The 14350-nt window shown below is 44.5% G+C and overlaps 1 protein-coding gene across 1 annotated transcript; it reads left to right on the forward strand.

Moving 5' to 3' along the window:
- The first annotated feature begins 10030 nt into the window (after positions 1-10030).
- On the forward strand, positions 10031-10966 carry LOC137159753 (olfactory receptor 51G2-like). The gene has a single exon (XM_067558233.1). It carries the CDS (start codon positions 10031-10033, stop codon positions 10964-10966), a length of 936 nt encoding a protein of 311 aa, XP_067414334.1.
- Positions 10967-14350: the final 3384 nt, after the last annotated feature.

A 14350-nucleotide genomic window follows, 5' to 3' on the forward strand; every position in this document is an offset into this window, starting at 1 on the left:
CCAAATTCATTGAACTTGATTTCCCCTTTATTTCTCCTCTTTCCTACCTGATAGAGGATGTTTTTGTAAATACAGTTACAATGCTCATTGATTTTTTCTGCTTCATGCAGTACCTCACTTTTTTTTAAACACGATACCATACACAACAACGTTAGTAACAAGACAAACAACAGAAAACACAAAACATCAAACACAATCTTTGTTGCAACAGTAGATTCATGGTTTCATTCTTTAGCTGTTTTGCTGACGCCAGCTTTTCCTGAAGTTCAGAAAGGCAAAAAGAACATGTTTATACCCCTTTGAGGGGGTGGCAGATTATTGTTTAAAATACCCCTTTCTTTTACAAATCTCCTTTCTGATTGCAGGCAAAGCAGAGGAATCACCCTTATATTTTCCTGTGTTTTTGTTCTATAAGCAGGCCAGGTTTGTAATGACTTCTACCTTTTAAGGTTTTGGGGTGAATGTTCCTTTTTTTTAATTCATGAACATCATGAGGTGGTGTACCTCAGTTTCCCTTTTTATACAGCAGGCCAGGTTTGTAATGTTTTCTCTGCTGTGCCACGTTTTAAGATTATCTACAGGTAATAGTTGAGAAGTATCATTACCATAAGGCTTTTTAAGATGAGGTGTGTTTTCAGTTACCATTTTCCCCCCCTAAAATCTATCCACATTATACATTGTTGCAGAGTTACTCATTAATATTAAATTTCTTTCAGGGTTTAATAATAACAATAACATTAGTGTCAACTCTCTGACAAGTATTACAAGTGGGTGTTTGTAAGTATCTTGTTATACCGTGCCTTTTATTTAGACAATTTGTCTCTGAGGCCAGGGTGTTCATTATCCTTTTGGAATCTTTGCATAGGCTTTCATTTAATTACATCCTTGCAGTTCTGGTGGGGTAAGTTTGTAAGGGACTCTTGTTAGCAGGGACTTGTTTCTTACCTTTCTTTTATGTCCATTATCTGCATGCAGCCCCTTTGTGCTACCATCTCTGGACAGTTCTCCTCTTTCCCTAGCATATCAGCTATGCAATTTGCATCAACAGACACCACTGGTTGTCAGCTTTTTGTTTGTTTTTAAAGCACACAGTGATCTGAAAAAGAAAACAAAACTTATCCTGGCTCCTTTATGAGCCCTTGTAGGATTTTAATGAAGTAGGAAGTTTGGTTTACATTTCTTTTAAACCTTCTACAATATACACTGCATATGTCATGGGAAAACGCACATTTCTTTCAAAATTTAACTTCTCTATAACGTTCAGGGCCCTTTTAAGACCTTCGTAGGCCCCCCGACCAAAATAACAAATTTGATTTTAAGCTATTAATAAATAGTTTTTTAAATAAAAATTAAAAATTATATATAATTTTTTTTTGCAGGCCCAGAAAATTTTGTAGGCCCCAGGCACTGTGCCTATTGTGCCTAATTAATAATATGGCCCTGATAACGTTCTATTAACCATATCAATATTTACCTAAGGTGTAACTTTGTTTTGTGCTTAGAGTTTTCATGTACCCTTACCAAAGTGACAGTCTGATTACTCCAAGGAGACACTTTCCTTTTAATTTCTTATTCTTTTACTGCAGCTCTGATCTGCTATTTTGTAACCAATAATAAAAAGAATCCAGAATCTTTTCCCATTCTCCTGTTTTTAGCTAACCCTCCATGGCCATGTCCACATTCTTTGGTTCTTATTTAAAAAGATATTAAACCTATAAAGCATTGACATACCTCTCAAGGGCTAAATGCTGAATAACAAAGCCAAACAACACTAATTGACCTGTGTCTGGCAAAAAGGTGTTTGCCAGTTTTGCAATTTTGAATGAAAGATTCAAATGGAGTTTAGTGGCTTTATTTAAAAAATCCAAAACAAAACCAATTTATCTTAAATTTAGAAAACAGGGTTTTACAAACCAGAAATATTAGTTTAGATCCTTAAAACCTTACAGATTTACACAATATATTTGCACACACAATTTTTTTTCCTTCCATTGATCTAATTATATTTACACGGCTGTACACACATTACATTTCCTTTTATACCTTTGGAGGCAGTTAAGTTCCAAAGAAACCCTTTTTTTCCTTTGGGGATTTTAACTAATATATTTTCAAATTATTTCAGTCAGGATTCACAGATCATTGCTTTGGGTAAAAGGGTCTATTTTTCCTTCAGAATGGCTGCAAAGAAACCAAGATTTCTTTTCCTATAACACTTTCCACAACTTTCAACTGCAATTCTCTTAACTCTTCTCTTTTCCTTTCAATCACTTACTTTTGCCTTCAATTTACTGTATCTTAGCGTTATGATGATATTCTTTGCTCCCATAGCTTTTAATATTTCACTGGCAACATGGTTTTGTAATCTTAAACTCTCCATTCTCTTACTCTCAGTGCTGTGTTTATCAGCCACTGTTTTTACTGAGCTGATTCGAATGTATTTTATTCATTTCTTAAAGTGGCATATTGTTCTTGTCAAACCTGAGCCACCAAGTGCCATCTTTGCAACACAGCTGCCTTAGTCTATGCTTTGTCAAAAAAACCAAAACAAAAACTTTTTACATTCAAAATGTGTCCAAAGTTCCTTCCAACAAAATCTCAGAAAAACAGAAGTGCACATGTGTGGTGTGGGGAAAGGAAGAGAGAGAGAGAGAAGCAGTAGCAGAGGAAGAAGGAAAGACTAAGCCAAGAAAAATATAGATAGTGGGCTGGAGCATCTGAACCCAGACCCCAACCCCTATCCCAGCTTGAGTGACAGTGGCTCTGGTATCCAGGGGCTGTGCCCAAATCTTAGCAAATCCTGCTTAAAGATCTTGTACAAAAGGCGGCGCTTCCTGCTTTACCTTGGGGATATTTCTAGGCTGTGTTTTCTTAAACATTTTCCCCAATACAACACGAACAACAAACAATGACACTAAAACTTATATGTGTGTATATATAATGTCAACACGTGAAAGAGCAACAACAAACTCCTGGAAGAGCAATTTCTTTCATCAAAACTAAACTCCTCCATCCTCCAGAGTCTACTCTTGTTTGTTTGGTTTCTCGGATAATCAGACAAATGTTCAGATCTTCCTCTATACTGCCAAGCTAACTAACGCTGGCGGTGTGCAGAACAGCTTTTACAGTGATCGTGGGATACTGCAATGCTCCCCGCTTTCGCAATTCTCCACTAAATGACAAGGCACTATGCCACATTTATTGTCCATGTAAGAATACCAAAAAGGAGTCACATTCACACACCCATTCATAACGTTCTGCAAGCTGTTGTGATATAATGACCAGTCCTTTTATGTGTTGCTCAAGCCAGCCTAGTGGCCAGCTAGGCTGGGCGTGAGGAGGGAGCCGGGCCTCTGTCAGTCGCGAATCCGATGCTCCAGATGACAATTGCAGAATGAGACCCAAAGTTTCGGTGTTTTTACCCATCTTTGATACTTGCTGGCTCTCATGTCAGTCTATGGCCTTGCTGTGTCATGCTGCCTCCGGGTTCAGTATAGTTGTTAATTACCAGCTAATTGCAAGCATGATGAGCTTCTTATTTCTGGACTTTCTTTGTTCCCAGGGTGGATCCTTCTGTACTTTAGGGTCGTTAATTTGCACTTTAGGGTCGTTGATAGGTATGCTTCGGCATTCAGGGGCAGGATGGCAGCCGATGTCTTTACTCCCCTTTCTGTTGTCATAGCAGTTTAGGTTGGTGTCTTTTTATGCCCTGCACATACTTTCCTCACTCACACAAAGAGAATTTATCAAGATACTCTCAGGTTCAATAGTACAAGTTTCAGGAAAGAGCTCACTTCAAGAAACTAACAAGATGGAGCCGCTTATGCCCCACTAAACAACACTGTACCATTATCATAACAGGGAAGGAAAAAATTCTCTCTCTCTCTATCTCACTTCTACAATAGAACAAGGAATCTACATCTGATTTGTTTGCACAGCTCCTGGGGGTGGGTCACACTCTCTCTTCTCCCCTCTGGTCTGTCCCTCTCTCCTTCCCTGCACATGCTGAGCAGCTCCTGGGGTTCCCTTCAACTACAGACAGGCTATGCAGGCTGCTCCTCCTCCATTCCCCTTTCCCCGGTGCTGTGTAGATATTTGTACGAGCTGTCACTGTGTGGTGTGTCCGGCACCTGGTGTTGGTCCTGGCTGAGTGGGATCACTGTGTGGCAGGGCTGGGGGGTGTGGATGTGCGGACAGGGGTGTACACGGACAGGCAGGCAGTGCTGGGGGATTTGCGGGCAGGCAGTGGGGGATACACGGACAGGTGGGCAGCGCTTCTGAAATTCAATTTTTCATCCTGATTGTTGGTCCCAGGCCATTGCTGGGAGCTTTCCTGGCCCTGAGTGTGTCTGGGCAGCTCTCAGGGCCTCTTTCCCCAGCCGAGCCATAGAGCTGCAGCCTGGGTGTCACAACCTTTACTCATTTTTTTCCAATTTTTTTTTACAGTTGTTGAATATTAACCAACTTCAGGCTTTTCCCCAGTGGAAAGAACCATTGATCTTTGCTCCTCAGCTGGCTCCATCTACCATCGGATCTGACCCATCTATAATCGTCTTCCCCCACCCAGGCTGCTCTGATTCCAACACTATGCTGGGTGCCAGCATCTTCTTCAGTCTTTCCAGTTAGCCATGGCCCCCACAACCTCCGAGCTGCCCTAAGCTCCCCACAGCTCTACCTGTGCAGAGGTGAGGTGCCCTCTGTCCCTTGTCTAGGCGGATCAGTGACGGTTTCTTTCCAGTGAGAATGTCACACCCCGAGTAGCAGATGCCAAGGTGTGCTGTGCTGGTGCTCTTGTTGCTCCCACACACACACCACGTGGGGCTTCAGGGTCTGCTACACAGCAAGAACGAGCTAGCTGAGAAGTGTGCACAGTATATAATGAGAGCTGGGAATTCTGGGTCAAGTCAAGGCCTAGGTAAATACAGCTGCCACGTGCAGGAGCCTCTGGCATCTGGCTGACACAGTGAGCCACTGGGACACAGACGCTAAATCTGGGACTCTCTGGGATCATTTGTTAGCCAATAATGGGGACAGTTGTACATACATTCCTCAGGGTGGAGATTTTATGGTGTCACGTCAGTATTTTTCTCATCCGAAATGTTCATCCATGCCATATCTCACAGGATGCCTAAAGCGTGTGAAAACCCGACCAGAATATCGATTTCCAGGCTCTGAAGACTGAGACTTTTTCCCCCTGGGGCTAAATTGTCAGAAGCAAAAAAAACCCATTTTTTTTAAATGCCTTCAGTACACACAGGCAACAACTTGCAGGCAAAATACCTCCAGCTAACTCCTGTATGCACTGCACGGACGTGTTCACAATATCCCAGGCCGGAAAGGACCACTGTGATCATCAAGTCTGACCTCCGGTATAGCACAGCCAGAGACCTGCCCCCAAGGAATTCCTAGAGCAGAGCTTATAGAGAAACATTCAACCTTGGTTTAGAAATTCTCAGAGATGGAGAATCTGCCATGATCCTTGGTAAATTGCTCCACTGATTAATTACTCTCTCCGTTTAAAAAGTGTACACCTCATTTATAGTCAGACTTTGTCTAACTTCAACTTCCAGCCATTAGATGGCATTAGACCTTTCTAGGTTACCCTGAAAAGTCCATTATTCATCATTTGTTCTCTGTGTTGGTACTTGGTAGACAGTCATCAAGCCACCCTTTAACCATCTCTGTTAAATTAACTGGATTGAGCCATTGAGTCTATCAGTGTAAGGCAGGATTTACAATCTTTAAACATTCTTGTGGCTCTTCTCTGACACCAGATCTGGACATATTATTCCAGCAGCAGTTGCACAGTGCCGAAGAAAGAGGTAAAATAACTTCTCTATCTCAACTTGAGATTCCCCTGTTTATCATCCCAGGATCACATTAGCTCTTTTTGCCACAGTCTCACATTGGGAACAAATGTTTAGCTAATTATTCCTTCACTCTCCCAAAATCTTGCTCAGAGTCACTGCTTCCCACAGTACAGTTCCCCATTGTGTAAGTATCGTCTTCCTTCTTTGTTCATAGACATAGACATCTACAGAGCTATATTAGAACAAATATTGTTTGCTTCAACTCAGTTTACCAACCAATTGCTCTGAATCAATGACCCGTCCTCTTTATTATTTACGATCTCCCGTTTTTTGTGGGATCTGCAAACTATATCAGTACTCATGCATGAGAAGGGTTAGCAGCTGGGTTGCTTCCCTGTGTCTCTGCTTACCCTTGTCCCTTAACAAGGCAGAATAAAGATTTTTTCTCCAATGGGCATATACGTTGCACTTATTCACTTTGAACATCATCTCTTATCACTACGCTTGGTTAGCTCCCTCTGAGGACATCTCTTGACCGGACTATGGCCTAAATAGTTTGGTGCCATCTCCAGTTCATAGAATCATAGAAAATTAGGGTTGGAATGTACCTCAGGAGGTATCTAGTCCAACTCCCAGCTCAAAGCAGAACCAACCCCAATTATATCATCCCAGACAGGGCTTTGTCAAGTCGGGCCTTAAAAATCTCTAAGGGTAGAGATACCACCACTTCCCTAGGTAACACTTTCCAGTGCTTCACCACCCTCCTAGGGAAAATGTTTTTTCTAATATCCAACCTAGACCTCCCCCACTGCAACTTGAGACTGTTGCTTCTAGTTCTGTCATCTGCCACCACTGAGAACAGCCTAGCTCAATCCTCCCTGAAACCCGCTTTCAGGTAGTTGAAGGCTGTTTTCAAATCCCCCCCTCGTTCTTTTCTTTGGCAAACTGAACAAGACCAGTTTCCTCAGCCTCTTCTCATAAGTCATGTTCTCCAGCCTCCTAATAATTTTTGTTGCCCTCAACTGAACTCTCCAATTTGTCCACATCCTTCCTCTAAAGGGGGGCTCAAAATTGGACACAATACTCTATATGTGGCCTCACCAATGCCAAGTAAAGGGGAATAATCCTGACTCCTGACTGCTCACCCACCCTTCTAGATTGTTAATAACTATACAATATTTACCATGATATTTCTTAACAAGTGCCTAACCCCTCTCGCTGTATTTCTCACCCTTCACGGGAACCCTGAACATTTCTGAGCCTAATTGGTGCCTCAGTCCTCTCATGGTGGCTTTCAACCTCACCCCCTTTGACCCGTCAACATTGATCCTCGAGGGAGCCCGGTGACTCCTCTGAGCCATACGCACAGCGCTGACAGCCTGGATTGCAGGAATAGAGCTGTGGCATGGCTTGTGCTGCTGTCCAGGTAGGTGGCATCACCGAGCATCCCCTGTGAATGGACTTCTTGCAGTTTGCCATTGGCCGTGACGGGGTTAAAGATGGCACACACTGAACCAATCAGCTGAGGGTCCCAGGTGGCCAAGTGGCCCCCAAGGAAATGGCCAAACATGCTTCATAAGGACAGTTGCAGCCTGTCTGAGCCGACACTGCCTGCTGCCCGTGCAAGCTCTCCGCTGACTCCTTCTCCGTTAGGGTGCAGATCTCTGCTGGCAGCTGCTCCCCTTCTCGCAGGCATTGGGTATGTTGGCAGGTTTCTCTGTCTTTAAATCTTTCAAATGCCAAGGGAAAGGTAAAAGCTGCCAGCTGCTGAGATGGGCAGATGTTCTGTGCAGCGGCAGCTGAGTCTGCTGGGCTGTGGGTGTGACTCAGTGACAGGGGCTGGAGAGCAGGCAGCACTAAGTAGCTGCGGGACCCTCCACTCTATGTGTCTGTGGTTCATGCGGGATCATTCCAGGTACACGGAAATCTCAGATTCAAAGGGAGCTCGGAGGTTGAAAACCCCAATGCCCCGAGTCAGGGTTTCTCAATGGGTCCCATTTCCAGAGGTGCCGTGTGCTCTGGGCCAGGGAAGAGCCAATGGAATATGAGTATTTCCCAAATCACCTCAGGTTTATTTGCTTATGGGAATTTCTGTCCTCTAGAAACCCCTCACAGTTACAGGTCATCCTGCATCTCTGCCCCCCTCTCTGGTCTCTGAATGCCAGTTGTCAGCCTCGTCCCTTTCCCTCTTCTGTGGGGGGAATCCCACCTTTCTTCTATCCTCAGACTTCACCCTGGGCTACATTGTGGGTCTACTGAGCTTGACCAGCAGGTCAAACTTCTTCTGTGACTTTGCTTCTTCCCTTTGGGAGTCTGTGACCTGAGGTGACCAGCCAGTCTTATTGAACCAAACTATCTTTTAATCTGAACAACAGGAAAAAATGCCTCACATGGGAGAATAAATGGGTTTTAAACCAACAGTCTGTACGTGACTCTTATCTCAAGCACCCCCACTCCTTTGGGAGTAAGGAGAGTGTGTGTGTGTGTGTGTGTGTGTGTGTGTGTGTGTAAAGAATTTCTCAGCACCAGCTGTGCAACCATTGAATTGACTCCTAGCACTGGCGAAATAAGCTGTGTAACTTGGCTGGAGCCTGGAAATAGGATGGTCTCAGAGTGAAACTCAGGTGCTCTCTCTTAATCTCCCTGCAGTGACAGCTGGCTTTTCTTGAGCTGTTGTTTCCCTTCCTGCTTGTTTTCCAGCAGCCTGCTATTAAAATAGGACTATATAATACAGAGCACAGACAGTCAGAGAGAGAGAGACAGCAATAGATGACTTTCATCTGTGAAATGAAGTTTGATGTCCATAAATACTCCTGCATTTTACAGTTGAACGTGCTTCCCGCAAACCCTCATCATAGCTGAGTAACAGGTGCTGCGTTACAATGTATTAGAGGAATGGTTGTACCTGGTGGTTGTACAATGGCCTAGACCAGAGCCTGGGGGTCTGCAGACTATGTGTACGATTTCCAAAATTATTCGCGCCTGCATTTGAAATTTTGTAGGGGTACGGATATTAAAAAAGGATGAAAACCAGTGTACTAGAAATTGGGAGCCCAGGAAATAAAAACTGTATATGCTGATCCCAAACCCTGCACCTCTCCAGTAAAGGCTGCAGATTGACATTAGAGAACCAGCGGAGAACCAGTCAGTGGAGAACCAGTCAGCGGAGAACCCAGGGATAGAGAAGGTAGCAGCAGCAAAGGATTCTGCAGCCTTTTGTTTGCTGACAGGTGATTGAATGAGGGCCAACACGCTGCGATCTTTTCAGTTTCTCAAGAATTCAAGATGACACACGTTAGGTTTTAGATCCTCTTCTAACCTGAAAAATCATCTCTGAAAGAAGTTTGAAGGGGAAAGAATGGGCTGACGTGTGTGCTAAAGTATGATTCTAGAAACGTTATGCCAAAACTTCTCATTGTAATACAATTACTACAAACAAATTTTCTTTACATGCATGTCTATCAAAAGCCAGCAGCGGAGGTGTTGGAGCAGGAGTAACTGTACTACATAACGGCCAGAAGCTGCATGTAACACTGACATTCAAACTTATGCACACAATAATTCTGATACAATTGGGTGAGACATTCCAAAAAGCCATGAAACAAGAGAACGGCTGGTCTATGTTTCAGTAAAGAGTAGAGATGAGGTGCAGTCAAGGGGATGTAATTTACATCCATCACTGGTTACGTAAGCATGTCTGAAGTAACTTGCACTCTCAGCTGGATATTCATGCAAAACCAGTTGTAGCAGGGTGTTGCAGCGTCTGCCCTGCTTCTGCTTCTGCATCAAGAGAATTTTCCCCTGGGAGCAGGTTATCTCACAGCTGTCTATTGTACGGCTTCTTCTCCCTTCCTCTGAAACTTCTATTCCTAGCCACAGGAAAATGGGCTAAATGCACTACAGGTCTGATCCAGTCTGGCATTCCCTATCAGTGGTGTACATGAGAATATAGGAACGGTGACACAGGGTCAGACCAATGGCCCATGAAGCCCAGTATCCTGTCTTCCACATGGTCAATGCCAGATGCTTTAGAGGGAATGAACAGAATAGGTAATCATCATATGTAAATTCAAGAGATCTTTTGGTTGATCTTCCTTGACCTTCTAGAAGACTCTAGACATGCACTGAGAGCAGAGTGATGTCTCCTTCAATATTATCTAGTCTCTATTACTTTTCCTTTCAGGAAGTAAAGTTCAAAACTCCTTGGTCCCACACAGGATACCATGCCAGCTGTTAATGACACCAATTTTCAACCTGCAGTGTTTCTTCTCACCGGAATACCTGGGCTGGAAGACATCCATGTCTGGATTTCCATTCCCTTATGCTTAATTTACGTTATTTCCATATTAGGAAATTCATTAATTCTATTCATTATAAAAACAGATCCAATTCTCCATGAGCCCATGTACATTTTCCTTTCCATGTTGGCCGTCACAGACCTTGGCTTATCGTTATCCACCCTACCAACGACACTGGGCATATACTGGTTTCACTCTCGGGAGATCAGCCACGATGCCTGTTTTGCCCAGCTGTTCTTCATCCACTTGCTTACGTTAATTGAATCCTCTGTGCTCTTGTCCATGGCCTTTGACCGCTTTGTGGCGATCTGTAACCCTCTGAGATATGCTTCCATCTTAATCCCTCCGACAATATCTAAGATGGGACTGGTGTTTCTTCTAAGAGCAGTAACCCTAATATTGCCACTCCCCATTCTCCTGAAACAGCATCGATACTGTAAGGAAAGCATCCTCTCCAATTCCTACTGTCTGCACCAGGAAGTCATGACGATGGCTTGTTCAGATATCAGAGTCAACATCATCTATGGATTGTCTATAACAGTCTTTACATGGGGGTTGGACTTGCTGCTAATCCTCCTATCCTATGTGATGATCCTAAAATCCGTTTTGAGCATAGCTTGCCACGCGAAGCGCCTTAAGGCCCTGAATACCTGTGTCTCCCACGTCTGCATCGTTCTTCTCTTCTATACACCAGACATTGCCTTATCTGCAATACATAGATTTGCAAAGAACTCATCTCCGATACTTCTGATTGTCCTGGGCAACATCAATATGCTGGTCCCGCCCCTGATGAACCCAATCGTGTACAGCGTGAAAACACAAGCAATTCGTGTGAGGATAATCAAGGTATTCTACAAGTGAAGGGTCAGTTCATCACCCAGCTCCAGAGAATCAAACCCCTGTAACTGGCTTCTTGCTATCCCCAGTCTCCACACTGCAGGGGGTTACTCTGGGACAGCGAGAATCCAGCCTGACCAGCTGGGACGTTGGTCCTGTGGTTTGTGCACTGCTCTGCGGGTCAAGGTCCCAGGTCACACAGGAAATGTGTGCCAGAGTTTGGAATTTTTGTGTGTTGCCTAAATCCTGGTGCCCTGCCTTACCGACAAGACCCTCCTTCCTTTTCCCAGCCACAGGATAGGAGCACAGAGTGACCACCTAGAATTTAAAATGATGAAAACTCTTCTCCTTTTTGTGCTCCTGTTGCACACAGCTGTGTGTGTTCCTAGTTCAGCCAGAAGATTGGGTTTGATGTTCAAATTCCTGGGTGAGTTTCTAGGTACTGTGTGATACAGAAGGTGAGGCTAGATAATCATAGTTCTCTTCTGGCCTTAAAATCTAGGAATAATTACACCTCAAATGGCATTTATTTCCATTGTCTGATGAGAGTTTACAAACATCTTCCAGTAACTGGAACAACTCTTAAGCAACTTCTCCTTTGTGTTTTAAATCCATTTAGACCTCTCTGAAGAAAGAACCAGGTTTACACCAAAGCTAGGTGAAATTTTTGAGACAGATTGTTCATTTGCTGGAAAATGCAGGTTCAGCTGACCCGAAACGATTTGCAAATTTGACAAAATAGTTTTGGCCATTCACAAAAATGGTCAGAGGTGAAGAAGAAGGTGGTGGGGCTGTCTCTCATCACCCAGCATAATCTTTAGGTCAGTGAGTAGAGTGCTCATGTGGGTTGTGGGTGGGCCCCGATTCAAATCCCCCCCTTGACCAAACCTGAAATGGATTCACTAGAAAATCAGAAACATTTAAGATTTGGTTCAGCCTAAACCAATTTTTTTTCAATTTTTCAGAATTGCCACTGGACCAAAAATCAGTTAGGGGTGGCACTGGGAGCCCTTTCAGGGGATATAGGCACCCCAATACTTACTTTAGCCCCCCCTGGTAGCCACCCCGCCTGGTTCAAAGGGTGGCATGTGCCACTCTCTGGCCAGCTAGCTCTGAATGTTGACGATATGCAGGGTTGTGCTTAAGAAAAATAGCTCACTAGGTGAAGGGAGCTCCCCGTACAGTGACCCCTCTCCCTGCAGGCTGGGAGAATGGGGGCAGAACGAGGGGTGGAACTTTGTGCAGCCAGAGGAGATTTCCAGAAGTGGATCTGACCTGGACCCAGGAGCAGCCCCGTGCAGGTAAAGAGGAAGTCTTGCATAACCCTAGCCCAGCCAGGACTAGCAGTTGGAGTCTGACACAGGGTAGAAGCCCCTGCATGGGCACCCCCTCACCAGAGCTGGGCCCAGTGCTTGTGGGCTACAGGGGCCTTGGGTTGACTGTGTGTGAATCTGTGTGTGTGGGGGGAGGGTTGTATGTATAATGCAGAGTGACATACCCCAGGGTACAATCTGGACTCTTTGAATGGCTGTGGCCCCTTCATTCTCCACCTGAAGGTGTCTTTTGCACTGCTTTGCTGATGAACAACACAACCCGCAGGCTCTGGTCACTCATAGCCCTCAGCATGCAACGTTGCATGAATGTTCTCCCAGCCCCTCATGAACTAGACACAGGGCAACACTGACCACTTCTCTGGGCCCAGCCTTGCACCTCAGAAATGTGCATCTTGTACTGTTCAATGTGTTCACTGTACAAAGCAAGCTCATGTAAATCTGTTTTTCCAGCAAAGGGTAATAATTACGTACCAGCTTTGCTGTTTCAAGCAGCCTTTAAGTAGCTGAAAGCGGATTCCAGGGAGGATGGAGCTAGGCTGTTCTCAGTTTTGGCATATGAGAGAAGTAGGAGCAATGGTCTCTAGTTGCAGTGGGGAGGTCTAGGTTGGATATTAGGAAAAACCTTTTCCTGAGGAGGGTGTTGAAGCACTAGAATGGGTTACCTAGGGAGGTGGTGGAATCTCCATCCTTAGTGGTTTTTAAGGTGTGGCTTGACAAAGCCCTGGCTGGGATGATTTTGTTGGGGTTGGCCCTGTTTGAGCAGGGGTTGGACTAGGCACCTCCTGAGGTCCCTTCTGACCCTCATCTTCTAGGATTCTATGAAAATAGGCCTGAGTCAGGGGGCGTAACGATGTGTTAAAGGTGGCAAATGAGGACATTTCTTCATGTGCTCATGTACAGGGCATTTCAGCAACCAGCCAGCTGTCCAAGCCACGACCAGTTATCGGGATGGATTGTCAATTATTCTGCTTGCTGCTTTTAGCCATTTTCAGGCCTTTGCAGAAACTGAGCATAACTAGGCAAACTGGGGGGAGTGGACTAGACAGGTACACGTGAAGTGAGCCTGGCGTGATGTGTTCTCTCTCTCTGAATGTGCTGGGGGAAATGTCTGTGAAAAACAGGACGTCTGGATGTATCCGAGAACTGCAGCGATGGGGAAATTATTGCTGGACTTACAGCTTTAGACTTGCTTAACAATTTCTTTGTAGTGAATTGTCTGTAGCTCCTGCTTCTGCCGAGGGATTGATCTGTTTGGTCAGCTGTGTAACGTGTTCTTGTCTGACATGTCTCTGGAACTGTTGGGGTATAAGAGGGAGTGAATGAGTCTGAGTCAGCAGATCGCTTCCTGGACACATTTGGAAGGGTCCCAGGCGCAGACGGAAGAACTGGCCATCCGGAAATCTGTGAGTGATTCACCCGAAGACTGCTCAAAAGATTACTTCAGACTTGTGGGGGAAACTTAAGTTTTGGGGTACTTTAATCACCTATTGAATTTTTATGTGCTGAAGACTGTGGTAAAAGCTTCCAATGGAATTGCTGGAGACCAGAAGCAAAGCTTTAAATTAAAAGCACTTGCTTTGGATTTGTCTTTTTCAGCTATATAGCAGGCAGAGGTACTGTGTTTCCTTTGGTTTATTTCCTGACACCAACTCGCAGACACTAAAAGTTACGGGGTCGAGGAAACATGGGTAACACTCCTACTGATTATGTCAAGGGTTCCTGAGGTGGTGCACAATGCAACTCTGATAGGATTTCCCCTTTCTGTTGTTAGGTGCAGCCTGCAGTCTTCTAAACCCCTGTCAGCAGATGAAAGAGCTTGGCAAAATTTAAGCAGCCTGCCAGCATCTTACAGCTTTGCATGAAGAATTAGAAGTGAATAACTATGTCATTTCTTCCTAATCCTTCAATCATTCTCATAGTTCTCCAATGCATCCACATCCTTCTTGAATCGTGGACATCAGAACGGGACATAGGATTCAAACAATGGCTGTACCGCTGCTAAAATACCCACAATGCTCCTACTTGAGATTACTCTGTCCCTGCAACCCAGGATTGCATTAGCCCTTTGGCCACA

This window comes from Emydura macquarii, unplaced genomic scaffold, assembly GCF_026122565.2.
Source record: "Emydura macquarii macquarii isolate MOO-44397 ecotype Brisbane River unplaced genomic scaffold, CSIRO-AGI_Emac_v2 contig_1882, whole genome shotgun sequence".
NCBI lineage: Eukaryota > Metazoa > Chordata > Testudines > Chelidae > Emydura > Emydura macquarii.

Bases quoted from the DNA above. Each gene is read 5' to 3' on its own strand.
- LOC137159753 (XM_067558233.1), top strand. From the start codon at position 10,031: ATGCCAGCTGTTAATGACACCAATTTTCAACCTGCAGTGTTTCTTCTC.